The sequence below is a fragment of the Delphinapterus leucas genome, chromosome 8 (assembly GCF_059928025.1).
Source record: "Delphinapterus leucas isolate spDelLeu-1000000601 "Yukka" chromosome 8, BTC_Dleu_Yukka2, whole genome shotgun sequence".
In the NCBI taxonomy this organism is placed as follows: domain Eukaryota; kingdom Metazoa; phylum Chordata; class Mammalia; order Artiodactyla; family Monodontidae; genus Delphinapterus; species Delphinapterus leucas.
In genome coordinates this window covers 81,371,075-81,386,671 of record NC_143136.1, presented here as the reverse complement: position 1 = coordinate 81,386,671, position 15,597 = coordinate 81,371,075, and the positions used below count along the sequence as shown (strand labels likewise).

At 42.8% G+C, this 15,597-nt stretch overlaps 1 protein-coding gene across 1 annotated transcript in view; it reads left to right on the top strand.

Annotated features, from left to right (window-relative positions):
• Window positions 1-15,597, top strand: part of KIF5C (kinesin family member 5C) — a 166,879-nt gene that overhangs the window by 115,349 nt on the left and 35,933 nt on the right. Inside the window, exons 13-16 of the mRNA XM_022569689.3 lie at window positions 1,101-1,169; window positions 3,098-3,304; window positions 5,485-5,631; window positions 11,975-12,163. Coding sequence (XP_022425397.2) covers window positions 1,101-1,169; window positions 3,098-3,304; window positions 5,485-5,631; window positions 11,975-12,163 — 612 coding nt within the window. The remainder of the gene's footprint in view (window positions 1-1,100; window positions 1,170-3,097; window positions 3,305-5,484; window positions 5,632-11,974; window positions 12,164-15,597) is intronic.

Here is a 15,597-nt window from a genome sequence, read left to right as displayed (position 1 = left end):
CCCTCCCCGCCCCTGGAAAAGGCAGAAAGCACAGTGCAGGTTTCTTACGGGCTGCACGTGGAAACACCTGGGCAGCTCCTGGCACAAGGACGGACACAGTAACACTGAACTGGATCCGACTCTGCTTGGGGTTTAGACCCCAGAAGCGTCACCACAGAGCATTTCCTCCTGTTCCTAAGGGAGAGGCACATGTGAAGCCAAGCTGTCTTTCTTCACAGGCTGTGCTTCCCAATTTCGTTTGAACTCGTGAAAATCTTCGTAACCAAGACCGAGTCTCGTGCGGTTAGGCCTGCTGGGTGCCTGCTGCTTTCCACACCGGGTGGACCGCGTCTAAGGAGGGGAGAGGCAGAGGTGCCTGCACGGGGCCGCGAGAGGCCGCAGTTCTGGCCTTTGTGGCAGCAACACCTAGTGGCAGAAGTTGAGAGTGAGAAGAGTGAACTTGCCCGTGGGGCGATCCTTTCCCACTTCAATGACAGGCCAGAAAGGAAGCAATCACGTTTCTGCACACCAGCTTCCTTGAGGTTTTTTCAGACTGGTAAGAAAATTAGCTCCTAATCAAAGGGAGCTCTGTAATGCCAAAGATTAATTCTCTAGTGAATGTTTTCCAGTTTCTCCACGTAAGAGGTTTGAAGTGGAAATACTGGTCTCTTCTACCTATCAAATGGCAGTGTTCCCGGTCACAGATGTGTTTAACAAGATTTGGGACATGTATGTATTACAGTGCAGGTGGCTAGAAATTCACTCCCTTATTTTTTGAGCTAGGAGTTCACTGTTAACATCTTTAAGCTGGAGGGATAGCTCCAAAGCTCCTTTCGGTTCCTAAGCGCTTCATCGCCGATTTCTGGATGAGCAGGAATTGAGTTGAATGTGTAGGATATTGTATTTCCCAGAATATCCAGATGTTTCATTGGCTGAGCAAGGTGGGCAAAGTGGTATTTTAACCAATCTCTCTTCTGCGGGGAAGCACCACACCATCTCCTTCATCTTATCAGCCAGCTTATAGCTGGCATCCTGGTATCCAACGGTCATCCGTCGAGAAACCAGGATAGCAAAAATGACATAACCAACCACAAAAAATTAAATATGGTATTTCGTTTCAGGATGATGAAATTAACCAGCAGAGCCAGCTGGCTGAAAAGCTAAAGCAACAGATGTTGGATCAGGATGAGGTAAAGAATGCAATAAAAAATTTTTTTTACACAGTTCTTTTATGACTCTGTTGTTGATGTTTGTTCCAGAAATTTAACTCGCAAAGTGTTTTTTTTTAAATCACTGCATCATGTGAAAATTTCTTGGAAGATTTCCTTTCAGTGCCTGCTGAAAGCTGATTTTAGGGGACTTTAGAAAATAAATGTGACTTCCTAGAACTCTAGGGTTTTGAGAGTGCATAGCTGGCTGCTACACAGTCTGTGAAGGGCAGAAATAGAGGAGCTTGGAGGTCGGGCAAGGATGATCCTGCTTCCTCATACTCAGGGCCCAGCGCTCCTGGTTTGTGCCATTTCTGCCTTTCTTCGGCTTTGCAAATCAGACAGCTCAGGTCTTTGATATGCACCATGTTCTTGTGCTGTCTTGTAGGAAAAAAAATAGCCCAAAAACAAAAGTAGAAGGTAGAGGAGAGGAAAGCAAAGAAGATAGGGGTCCAAGTGCTGCGTTAGAATATATGTGATACGGTAACGAGGAGGGAAATTTTTTTCAGTCTCTTCCTGGATGGCATTCAATTCTCCAGTAAACGTCTCTATTGTATTGTGTTTTGCCAAGCACTTTACAAATAGGAACCTAAGCAAAGAACAGATAGCCAATCTATCAAACACAGATGATTCGTAATTCTCTTACTGAGGACATCTAAGTATGTTTTCTCTTTTGTGCTTTAGGGTGCTTTCTGCTTTGTTGCTAAAATGCTGTGAGTTGGATCATATGATGCAATTATAGCAAGTGGCTTAAGTTCATGGCTCCAGTCCCAGCCCTCTCGTAGACATAACTCTCTCTCTAACGATCTTTTTCTCTTCCTCTTTGTTATCCTTCATCTCTCCAGGACAATGATTATGCCCTCTGCCCAAACACTTCCCTTGGCAGGAACCACATTTAACTGATTCTGCTTTTAACTAGAGTCTTCATTTGCTTTGTGTTTCCTGCCATCTTCCTCCCATTCTGTTGCTTTTCATCTCCAACTTGGTACAACTGCCTGTGATAACCTTTCCTTTTTGTTACAGTTAAAACTCTTAATATTTTTTTTCTCCACTATCAAGACAATATCTGTTCATTACAGGAAAATCAGAAAATACAGTAAGCACAAAAATAATGAGAGTATCCATAAGCTCAGTCATTCACTTTTAACTAGTGTTAATATTTGGGGTATATTCTTCTATAATCCATGATGAATATTAAGAAAAATTAGTGACTGCCCTTTTATACTGTTTTGGTTGACTCTAAAATCGACCTGTTTACAATGTGAAATAATGATAATAGTAAAAAGCCATGTAAGTATTATTATAGTCCTTGGAAATTATTCCTCCTCGTCCTCTGTTCAACTTGTGGAATAGCCAGCCAGCTACAAAGTGTGGTGATTTATTTATATATATTTTTTGCGGTACGCGGGCCTCTCACTGCTGTGGCCTCTCCCGTTGCGGAGCACAGGCTCCGGACGCGCAGGCTCAGCGGCCATGGCTCACGGGCCCAGCCGCTCCGCAGCATGTGGGATCTTCCCGGACCGGGGCACGAACCCGTGTTCCCTGCATCGGCAGGCGGACTCTCAACCACTGTGCCACCAGGGAAGCCCTGTGTTTTTTTTTTGTGTGTGTGTGTGTGTGTGTGTGTGTGTGGTGATTTTTGATGTGTAATCAATTCTTGGAGTTAAGCCTATGTAGCTTTAAATAAGAAAGAAAGAAAGAAAAATTAGAAAGAGAAACAGATTTTCAAAACAATATGCTATTTTTTCATTTAGCATCTGGATATATAGTAGCATTTCTAGTTATCCTGAGCTTTTCAACTTATTTTCTTTTATCTGTTTTTTTAAAAAATTACTTTATTTTGGATAGAGCACAGAGCATAAACTCTTGAACATTCGATTCACCAGTTCCATGCCATCTAATTTCCCCAGCTTTTAGCTTCTACAAGAAGAGACTATGAGAAGATTCAGGAGGAGCTGACACGTCTCCAGATTGAAAATGAGGCAGCCAAAGATGAGGTGAAAGAAGTTCTCCAGGCCTTGGAGGAGCTGGCTGTCAATTACGACCAGAAGTCACAGGAAGTGGAGGACAAGACCAGGGCCAATGAGCAGCTGACAGATGAGCTGGCCCAGAAAACGGTTGGAGCATTTGTGTGTAGGGGGCAGGACTTCCTCAGCAGCCAGTCGTGTACTTATATTAATGTTTGCTGACAGACACTGTATATAGCAAGGCATTTGGCTGAGTGGTTTTTCAGTGTTAGGCATAGATGCATTCTTTGAAATCCTCCAATTATTGAAATACTTTGTGTAAGTGACTTGTCCATTCCCCCCGGAACTGCATGTCAGAACTGTTTTATATCTAGGGGATTTGTAACACCAGCAGGGATGCCTTGTAGGACAGTCAAGAGAGCACAGACTTTGGAGCCAGGAAAACCCTAGCTAAAAATTTGACTTTACAACTATCAGGGCTTCGTCGAGACATTTAAACTTGAGTATTCATTTCCTTATCTGTAAAAATGGCGATAATAACATGTTCCTTTCAGGGCGTGAGAGTTAGTGACAGTTTACATAAAGCACTTAGCACGGACCTGTGCATATGCTACAGTCTTAGCAAATAAGGCTCAAAATATTGGATTAACAGGGGAGAGTGGCTGACCTGTGGAAGGTCTGGATTTCACTCTCCTTGTTTACACCCTCCTGAATGCAGTCCATTCCTTCCCCAGAGCTTCTTATCCTCGCCTAGGACCAAGCTGTCCTGGTTTGTCTGTTGTCCTTTTCAGCCAGTGTTTCAGTCTTCACATTTCCTAATTTTCAGATTCTCCCAGCGAAAGATGTTGCAGGTTCTGCTCAGTGAGCTAGTGGCAGAGGGCCAGTGAACATTTGGTGAGGTGGCTGGTGGTGGGGTGTGTCCATTTTGTGTTTTTCTACTTGGAAGATGGGCGGTGGGAAGCCGAGTGGCTGTAACTGGCTGCCGTTGGCACTTTGGCCTGGTGGCCTGGTGTCATGGGATTGTGCCCAGCCTGCTTTGTGGAAAACAGCCAGTCCTCCCAGGCAAGGGGAAGTAGCAGATGGTACAGGAAAGCTCTGATCTGCTGACCGTAGAGCTGATAGAAAATGCTCCTTACTCCATACATTCAGCTGCACGAAGGAAGACTTTTTAATGTTTCCCAAGATGGGAACTACTGCTTCTGTGGATTTTAAAAACAAAATGAAAGAAGCAGTGGCAATGCCAAAATAAAAACAAAAACAAGAGAAACAAAGCAGAAGTCACGTAGGAAAGAAGGAGACTTAGATTTTCTCTGCTTATGGTTTTCTGCCAGATTCTTTAACTAGTCCTTGGTATTAGTTGCTTCCCAAAACAATGAAATGTTTTCCATGATACAGGTTTTATTTTCTGTCAAACCAAAGTACTGCTAGACTGGTTTAGAGTGCTATTTTTAGTCGTATCATTAAAAGTCCTCTAGTAAAAATGCTCTAGTAAAAATAGCTGCATATGGAAGAATTACATGAATGTCTTCGCATTAACCTCTACAACTCCATAATTTAGGGAAATTATTTTCTTTGTTGGCTGAGTTAGTACCAAGACACCAAAAGATGGCTGTTCTGTTGGTGTTGAGAGTTTGTTAATTAAAAATATATACATTTGGGTAACATACATGAAGGATGGGAAAGATGGATTTGTTCGTGTTTGGCAGTAAAGTGGAGCGTCTGCTATATATTAAGAAGCCATCTCCAGTTGAACCAGACCAATTTTGAGACGAGGTGAAGTGTTCAATTCAGCTTCACCGTGAAGATTAAAAGACTTTTTCTAGGTTGCTTTCGAGACTCACTGATGTCCCTTTGGGCCTTCCAGACCCGTCTGTTTTGAAGCCAGATGGGAATTTGGAAGTGGTCCCAGGGAGCAGGTTTTGTTTGGAAGTGGAGGTGGGGATGCTTGCAGGTATGTTTAGACCCTGGAGAATGTGGACTGAAACAGAACATTTGGTAGGTAGGACGATATGATTACACATAATAAACGTAAGGATTCCTTTTGGGCTTTATTTATTTTTAATAACTTATTTTTAATAACTTATTTAATAACTGACCTGGAAGTTGTTGTCTGATATGCAGACAAATGACATATCAGGCCAAGACAAATTCCTTTTCTTATCAGAGAATGCAGTGCTATGCTATAGTCTGGCTTAAAAGGGCTCTTGTGTTGAAATCACATGAAATGATAAAAGAACGCTATCCTACGTTATGTTGTTATTCTTTGCGATGCCATGTGTATGAAACTGATGAGTGTTCCTTTTAATTTGTTGTTAAAATGTGTTTTGCAGACTACATTGACAACCACACAGAGAGAGCTGAGCCAGCTGCAAGAGCTTAGCAATCACCAGAAAAAGAGGGCTACCGAGATCCTGAATTTGCTGCTGAAGGATCTGGGGGAGATAGGAGGAATTATTGGCACCAATGATGTGAAGACTGTAAGCCAGCCTTTCTTTTGTCCTCTCTACCTGCTCTTATAACGGCATGGTTCTAAGCAAGCGGGGGCTGTGTTTTATTCTCCTAAGTATCCAGTGCTTAGCACAGTGTTTTGCATCTGCTGTGTGCTTGATAATATTTGAATGAACGAACGAAGGGCTGATTGAATGACTAAGTAAATGATTGGTTAAGGAGGAGAAAAACATTTACCTTTCAATTATAGGAAATGTCCTCGAATCTTGGTTGGCCTTACGTAAGTTGGCTTACTCCTCAAAGTTGCATACCAGTGTCACAGAGGTTTGGGACTGGATACGTTAAGCAAAAGTTCTACCCTCAGAAACGTTTCTCCTTTTCTATGAGAATCCAACGGAGTGAAGATCGCCAACCAATCAGTATGAATTAGGAGAGCTTTCAGCTGGAAGTAATAGGATTCTAACAGTGGCTTAAAAAAATAAAGCCACATTTAATTATTCACAATATGAGAAGTCTAGAATCTTGTTATTCAGGTTGTGATCTGCATTCACCTGGGAACTTGTTTGAGCTATAGACGCTCAGGCCCACCTCAGACCTACTGAATTAGAATTTTCATTTTAACAAGATTCCCCAGGTCATTCTTATGCTTCATGAAGTTTTAGAAGCAAAATTTGGTTTGTTGCAGTATCTCAACAATGTCGGGCATCCAGGCCTTTTCTTTATTTTCTTTCTGCTTTCCTCAGCCTACTGCCTTTTCACATCTATAGATTTTTATCTCAAGGTAGCAAGATAGCTTCTATAGCACCAATCATCACATCCCCACACAACCACATCCAAGGCAGGATGGGCTGCAAAGGCAGCCAGCTTTCATCCAGGAGGGAACTATAATCCTAGAAATCCCCAATAGACATCCCCTTATACATTATAAAGGCCGGAATTGGGTCACACGGTCACCTCAAACTTCAAGGGAAGCTGGGAAAGCAAAGAGAAATAGTATTACTATAATGGGCTTAAACTAACCATGATTAACCCCTTGGGTGGTGCACCTTGGTGTAGCAAGGATGTAAGGGAGATGGGGAGAAAGAGGGTGGTATAACGTTGTCTATGAGTTAGGAATAGAGAGAAAAGAGAATAAACGATGTTATCATCTGAGAACAATTAACAATTTGCCACAATATAGAGAGGACATTGGAAAATAAGAAAGCGACATTAAACAAAATAGCTTTATTGAGGTATAATTGACGTAAAGTAAGCTGCACATATTTTAAGTGTACAGTTTGAGAAGTTTTGACATATGTATACACTCATGAAACCATCCCCACAATAAGATAATGAGCATGTCTGCCACCTCCAGAAGTGTGTAGGGCTATTTCTGGTCTCTTTAGTCTATTTCAGTGATCTAATCTTTATGCTGTACCACACTGTTTTGATTACCATAGCTTTATATGAACTCAGCGCCTTCTGGGGAGTATCCATTGATTAAACATGTGTGGATTTTATCAAGCCAGGGAATAGTGTTATAGTATTCAGCTTCGTCACAGGTCCCTAAAACCAAATTCTTAGAGTTTAGCCCTTCAGCCTTTAAAAGGCCAAATTCTACATCAGTCTGCTCTGTGGGGACACTCAGGTTTTGAGTTGAGTTTGTTAAATACTAGAGAAGCCTCCCCAAATTACTTTCGTTTATTGACATTTCTGGGTAACATTGAAAGTCCTCCTTCGATGGTATAACAGATCTAGGTTTAGAGTATATGGCTTCTTGTAAACCCAGTCATTCTTTCATGGAACCTGTATTGTAACTGAATATTTCATGAATCTTGGCAAATGAGTCTAATTTTAGCGTAGAATTCTTAGGTACTATAAGATTAATCCTTTCCAGTTTAGTGATTTTGTATTTGAGGATTTATTTTTAGAAGCATGTATTGGTGTTGAGCTATAAACTTCTGAGGTTGGGGTGATTACATGGCCCTTGCAATGTGAAGGTACAGTTGATTTATGGGAAGTTGGTGCCTGCTGCTGATAATGATAAAGGAAGATATTTTTATGCTAAGTTCTAAAATAGAGCTGATGAAAAATGCTAATGAAATCAAGGAGTGTCCGGGTGCTTTGGAATTAAAAAAAAAAAAAAGAGTCCTTACCTTTGGGATATGAAGTATGATTGAGATTATTTTTAGATACTTTCAACGTTTTTAAGTTAGTTTTGGATTCCAGAAATTGGATGCCCTAGTTAATTTCATTGGTAACTAAGTTCATTGATAACTTTCACTTATATAGCATCATATTCTTAATTGTTCTGGTTTTTTTTCTTACAAGTATGATTTAATCATTAGGGCAATGAGAGCTAAAGGGGAGGAATTATGTGACTTTGGGCAAGTTACTTTACTTCTCTGGGTTTCATTTTCCTAATTTGTAAAATGACAAGATGAGGGGCTTTCCTGGTGGTGCAGTGGTTAGGAATCTGCCTGCCAATGCAAGGGACACGGGTTCGAGCCCTAGTCCCAGAAGATCCCACATGCCGTGGAGCAACTAAGTCCGTGTGCCACAACTTCTGAGCCTGTGCTCAAGAGCCCGCAAGCCACAACTACTGAGCCCACGTGCCACAACTACTGAAGCCTGCGTGCCTAGAGCCCGTGCTCCGCAACAAGAGAAGCCATGACAATGAGAAACCTGCGTACCGCAACAAAGAGTAGCCCGTGCACAGCAACGAAGACCCAACGCAGCCAAAAATAAAAACAAACAAATAAATAAATAAAAATTAAAAAAAAAAAGACAAGATGAGTCCAGATTATCTTGAAGGCTGTCAGCTCGGGAATTGCATGAGTTATGTGTATATTTCTTAGATCTATCATGGTGGGTACAGATACTTTTCTTACTGATTATGAGTATTCAACTGATATAATTCTTTTGATCTAAAAAACGAGATCAAGGAAATCTTTTTCGGTGATCTTGTATTTTTATTCCTAACATGTTGTTCGGTCCCCACAAGGTCCCTCCTAATAGTGCTCTGGGGTGAGAGGGAAAGATAGGTGTTGGAGTCTCCCTCAGTCCTCAGTTCCAGGATATGACGGGTCTAAACAGCAAGGAAACAGCAGAACCCATATTTCTCCAGCTCAATCACATCTGGAAACATTTTCAGAGCCCAGGCAATACTTTAAGTCAACAAAACAAGACGAGAGCAGCTGAGGACAAGATGAGCCTAGTGTTGACTTTATTCAGGTTTATTAGCGAGCCTTCCCTTCCTTTCATGTTCCGATGCCACCGGTCTTTCTTTAAAACGAAGATTTCCAGATTCCTAGCCACAGGCAGAATAGCAGGTTGAGGTAGAGTGAACGAGATGGATTGGATTAGCTGCCTAATTTTCTTTCGACCTCAGGTCTGGCTGAGGTGGAGGTGAAGAAGTTCAAGCAGGTGACACAGACCCTGGGCCCCGGCTCCATCAGGGACCTGACTATGGGTGGACCAGAGATGCAGATAAAACTGCTCCAGATCCTGGGTCTGAAGTCAGTCTTCATCACCGACAGCTCCCTTTCCACCAACTTCTTCAACACAGCCTGGGGTCTCCTGGGGCTGGGGTCTGAGGTCCAGTCCCCAGCCAGAAGGGTGACTGGAGTCCCCACCCCCAGGACAGCTTGCTTCTTCAGTCCCCTCTCGCCCCTCAAGCTCTTGGAAGCAACTGTATCATGCCTTAGCTCTGTACTGCACTTATAAACAAACCTGACAATTCTGAGCACTTTTGGAAGGATTTTTTCAAGTCCCATTATGACTTTTAGGCCTTAGAGCGTGAGCAGTCACCTCGCTTACCTTTGACTTGACCTAGAAATGGCACCTTGCCCAGCTGCTCCATGCTCTAGAGTCATGGGGCGGGCGTGGGGGGCGACTCCTTCCATACAGGCAAGATGGAAGGAGAGGCAGCCTCTTCTGCTGGATTAGTCATCCATACTGGATCGCACAGTCCAGTACGTACAGTGGAGTCATTGTCGGACCCAGGGGAGAGTTATGAAATGATAGCGCAGCAGCAAACTCTGATTCTTCTTTTTGAAATAACAGTATATACTGGAATTACTGAAAACTCTGAACTAAACATGACTAAATATATGAACTCATAAGTGGTAGGAAACCTTACAGTTAAGACCATTTGTTTGGAGTATTGTTTTTTTCCATCAGGTGTGGATTCAAAATCTCCTTTTAGACCTCCTAGGACAAGTGTAGGCTTCAGAAGTTATGGTTCTGGCTTGGGGGAAGAAATATCCAGCTCTCATTTTGGAGGGAGCCCATTATTGTACATTTTTTTCACTCTTCCCCGATTCACATGGCACCTGGGCATAGCATACAAAGTGTCCTCATCTAAGGAGAGCCTTAGAGGAGGAGGTGTTTGTTCCCTTCTCATGATGCTCTACCTCTTGGTTCAGCAATGTTTTCCCACCAGGAGATGGTGTAGGTTGTGAATTCCATATGAAAGTGATGGATGTCCCCTTACCTTTATACAGAAAGACAATATGCAGGCACACCTGGTCAGGCTAAAGGATGAGCTTCTCATCTCTGTTCCACGTTGGACCAGTCACAAAGGCAGAAGGACAAAACTGAACTTAAAGATGGAGGGATTTTCTCACCCGTTACCTCCATAGTATTGGATTTTAAAAGGAATGTGATGAGGAGTGGTGTTGGTAGGCAAATCGTCGGCAGTCAGAAATGTAACTAACTGATGAGCAAGAATGATCATCTAACTGATGATCAAAGTAAGATGGAGTCAGATGTTGATGCCCGTGGATTTTCTTGCTGTTAACATAGATTCTGCATTGCGTTGATGGACACTGGAGTCATTTGACAAATACTGTTGTGGAATTTTTAGGGGAAGGTTGACACCAAATTACAGGCACTCAGCACTGTCTAGCGTATTTCCTATCTGCTACCAATTTTCCGGTTGATACCCGATTCCATATTCCTAGCTCTTAAATGTTTACTGAAAACATAGTCATACGATGAGTTAATGACGGTAATAATGACAAAAGTGGGCAGCGAACTGTGGAACATCAAAAAACCATAGTTGGAATCATTGCCTTAGAACCAACTGAAGCCTCTGTTCATGGGCTGGGTACTGGACAGGGCTCTTGTTTTCTCCTGAGCTGCTAGGATGCCCTCTGGTGGTTAAACAAAATATTCACACAGTTGCTTTGCTCATGTGGTCAGTTGCCCTTCAAGACCATCTCTGCTTCTCAGCAAATGGGTTTTTATCCCAAGTAGCTTGCTGCAGTGTTTGTTTCCAGTAGAACTCTGAAAATTAGACAACAAACATGAGATGGTACAGGAATGCTGGTTGTCAGAATCTTTTCTTCTAAAGGTGGATTTACATTGTTACTCTTAGGTGATCTAGATTCCTGTGTGCTTGGAAGGGACAGTTGGGTAGAGGCAGGGAAACAGATGGGTAGTACTGAGAAGTTATGCAGGAAAATTTTCATCCAGAGGTACTTTTGGTAATAGCACATTCTTAGTCATTAGATTTTTTATTTAATCGAAGACTACATAGAAAAATCCTTTTTATTTCAACCCTTGCTTATGGAAACATATTCAAGCTATTAGACTGCTTGCCTCTCTGGATAGCAGATTATAGAGAACATAATTGAAATTTTGATTTGACTTCTTATGGGGACTCAGAGTCACCTTAGGAACACTGGGCTTTGCTGCTGTTCCAGAAATGTAAGGTGTAAGACATTGAATGGAACACCTCTTCAGAGTTATCTCTTTTTAAAATTTCAGTGTCTTTTTCTTCTATCATCTCTTTTATCCTAAAAATCAGTTGTAATGAAAAACCTGGTTAATTGAAGATTATGTTAGTAGAGGATTTATTTATTTTTGGCTGCATTGGGTCTTCGTTGCTGTGCGCGGGCTTCCTCTAGTTGTGGCGAGCGGGGGGCTACTCTTGGTTGTGGTGCGTGGGCTTCTCATCGCAGAGGCTTCTCTTTGTTGCGGAGCACGGGCTCTAGGCGTGTGGGCTTCAGTAGTTGTGGCTCATGGGCTCTAGAGCGCAGGCTCGGTAGTTGTGGCGCACGGGCTTAGTTGCTGTGTGGCTTTTGGGATCTTCCTGGACGAGGGCTCGAACCTGTGTCCCCTGCATTGACAGGCGGATTCTTAACAACTGCACCACCAGGGAAGCCCCCAGTAGAGGTTTTTAATTGAAAGTTTTACCCGAGGTTTCAGAGAACTTGGGGTTGAACGTATAGTACTTTTTAGAGAAAAATTCTCAGCCTGTGGTCCTCCAATTAGGGCTTCTTAACCAGAAATCCACAGACATCTTGAGTTCCCATGGACAGGTTTCAGGGCCCCCATGAACCTCTGGAAATTGTAGGCATAGTTGAGTGTGTTCCCTCCTGTGCTCAGTTGGCAGATGTGAATGGAGTCATTGAGGAGGAGTTCACCATGGCCCGGCTGTACATCAGCAAGATGAAGTCGGAGGTTAAATCTCTGGTGAACCGCAGTAAACAGCTCGAGAGCGCCCAGATGGACTCCAACAGGAAGATGAACGCCAGTGAGCGGGAGCTGGCGGCCTGCCAGCTGCTCATCTCCCAGGTAGGCCACGCCTTTCTTCCTCATTTCACACCCTTGTGCTCTGGAAAATCTGCTTCCTCCGTGCTCTTACTGGGGCCCGATGGTGCATAACAGGGATAGGTGATGGACTTTGCTTTACGTAAGACTTGTCCATGGCCTCCTAGGCAATGACAGCCCAGGTTTATTTCTTAAGGCTAGGTTTAGTTGTGTGAATTACATGGATTACCTTCAGTCCCTGTTTAAAGGATGTGTCTATATATCTTTATCTAGTTAAGTAGGTAGGTAGGTAGGATAGATAGAGATATGTAATGAATGGACAAGACTGGGTGGCATCTAAAACTCCTATCAGCTAAGGCAACATTCTTTCGTCTTTTAATCCCTACCACAGGTCCAATTTAATATGGGACAATAGAAACTACCATCACTACTACTATTATTAATAGTAGTAGCAGTTAACCTTTTACTGAGTGCTTGCAACGCACCATATACTATGTTAAGCACTTTACGTGCATTCTCTCACTTGATCTTTTTTTTTTTTTTTTTTTTTTTTGCGGTACGCGGGCCTCTCACTGTTGTGGCCTCTCCCGTTGTGGAGCACAGGCTCCGGATGCGCAGGCTGAGCGGCCATGGCTCACGGGCCCAGCCGTTCTGCGGCATGTGGGACCCTCCCGGACCGGGGCACGAACCCGTGTCCCCTGCATCAGCAGGCGGACTCTCAACCACTGAGCCACCAGGGAAACCCCTGTCACTTGATCTTTAAAAAATTCTGGATGGGCAGGTTTTATTTATTTATTTATTTGTTTATTTATTTTTTTTTTTTTTTGCTGTACGCGGGCCTCTCACTGCTGTGGCCTCTCCCATTGCGGAGCACAGGCTCTGGACGTGCAGGCCCAGCAGCCATGGCTCACGGGCCCAGCCGCTCCGCGGCACGCGGGATCCCCCCAGACCAGGGCACGAACCCGTGCCCCCTTCATCGGCAGGCGGACTCCCAACCACTGCGCCACCAGGGAAGCCCGCAGGTTTTATTATTGTTCCTGTTTTTTTAAATAAGGAAAATGAGACTTGAAAGATTAAATATACTGTCCAAACTCATATAACCAGTGAAAGGCGGAGCTGGGACTCAAGCCAAACTGTGTAAACTCAAAGCCTTGAAGGAATCTTCAAGCTCCTGGGGCATATGTCATTCCCTCAATGAGTAAGGCTACTCTTCTTCCATTAGAAGGGTATTTTCATTTTAGTAAGGTGGTTTCAGAAAATAGCAGCCTCGTTTCTGACTTGCCACTGACACCTGAGCTTGGTGTTTGGGCTTGAGGCTTCTGTGAGTGGTCCAGTGTGTGCTACTCACTGCCTTAGCCCAGGCATTAAAACAGCTAAAGTCATTTGGGGTAAACAGATGCCAGTATGGAATGGCGCATCTGACAGTGCTGAGAAACAGACAAAAGCACACTTCATCCTGTACGCTTTTAAACATAGGGATGTATCATCGTAGAACCATCTCCTTGTCTCCTACCATAATCATCTAAGGGATGCAAATTAAAACATCAAGTTTCCATTTTATAAATAACATAATAAGCAAAGATGTATTAATATTTAAGAGATTATTCAGTGCTGGTGTGTGCTAGTGAAATTTATTGAGAAAAGTATAATTTGGTCGGTCCTTTTGGAAAGGACCTTGGGAATCAAAAACCATAAAAATGTAAGTATACTTTGGTCCAGTAATTTCGCTTATAGCATTTTTCATTGATAATGAAAATGAGAATTTTTCATTTCATATGGTATTCTCATTCCCTGATTAAAAATATTAGCGTTTATATGGAAGGTGTTTAGTGCAGTATTACTTTCATTTTACTTAAATAAAATACGCAACTATCTATTGAGAGACTAATAACATAAAGTGACATGGAAGGATTTATGCAGCTCTTACAAAAAATTGATAAAAAACAGTCATTTGGAAAGTATAATTATATAAAGTAAAAATGAAAATGCTGAGTTACAGATCTATGCTATGCCTTGCAACTTGGCAAAATATGCATTCATATAGATAAGACCAGGAATATAGGGGGAAATGGTTAATAAATTAGAGCGGTTAATGGGTGAAATTTATACTACTTTTTCTGTATTTGCTTTACTGTTTGACAGTTTTATAATTTGTGAAAGTTGAGAGGAAAAACACTAAACATTAGGACATAGTACACCTCAAGTCTGATTTCCAGATCATCTGTTACACTGAGAGCATGTGCTTCTGGAGGCCCCTAATATTTGGAGGCCAAGGCAAGAGCACAGACAGAGGCCCTGCGGCCTGCAGCCCAGTGTCTCTCCTTCCATCTGGATGTATCAGCCTCCATGTCCAAGTCGAGTCCCTTCTGCACGTTCTGTGAACTGATGGAAGTGTGTAACTGTGTCAGCTGTAATCTGTGTAAATGGATGATGGGAGCCGCACTGCTGGTCCTGGGAGTGGCCTTAGGGCCATTGGAGTAAGGAGTTTCTAGTTTCCCAGACTCACTGTGGTCTAGAAGAGGATGTGGGCTCCAGGTGGGCACGCTCCCTTGGCATATGAACTTTGCTCAGTGGAGTGGGATGCAGCCAGAGGACCACCCAAGTGGGGTGCTCTAAAGTGTAGGGCCCAGGACAGTTGCCCAGATCTTAGAGTGACACTCACTCAGGGTATATGAGATCGGAGTCAAGAATATTAGGACGGTTTTAGTTAGACAGTGCTTTCTGCATTAGCAACAAATACAGTTTTCCATTAGGTGCTATTTTGTACTCTGCTACAATTTACATAAAGCCAAAGATTCAGTCATAATTGCCTGGGGTTCAAAAGTAAGAGAAATCTTGGCTGTTTATTTTCTGACATGATCTAAGGAATCTGACAAAATATTTTCAGCTAAAATGCTGTTATCTCCTTTGTTTACACTCATCCTTGTCACCAAAAGCTATGCTTATAAAACAACTGCTCCAACAGGGTCCCATTTCCCAGAGGTTATTTCGTTAGATTAGAGCTCAGTCTCCAGAGTGTTCCTGCCTAAATATGAACCCTGTAGATCTGGAGGGGTGAGTGTTTGCATATTTCCATCTGCCTAGAAGTGACTACTGTCCCTAGTCAGTCACGAGCTCTCATTCATTCATTCACACCATTATTATTTATTAACTCTCTATTTTCATGGAGCTAACAAGTAGAAAAAAAAATAGATAAATCAAGCAGAAGTTAGGTGCTATAAGAAAATGTTGGGGCCTGAGTGATAAGGATCCAGCCAGGACCATGTCTGGGAGGGTGCTGGGGAGAGCTTCCTAGGGAGAGGAAAATGTAAATGCAAAGTCCCCGAGACAGGAATTGGTGTGTTTGAGGGACAGAAAAAGAAAAGACATAATATTTGAGTTCCAAAGAAGAAATCTAGAGGTGCAGTTTCAAAGAACGAAGCCCTCAGCCTTGACGTTTTCCCAGTCCCTTTCTCTCC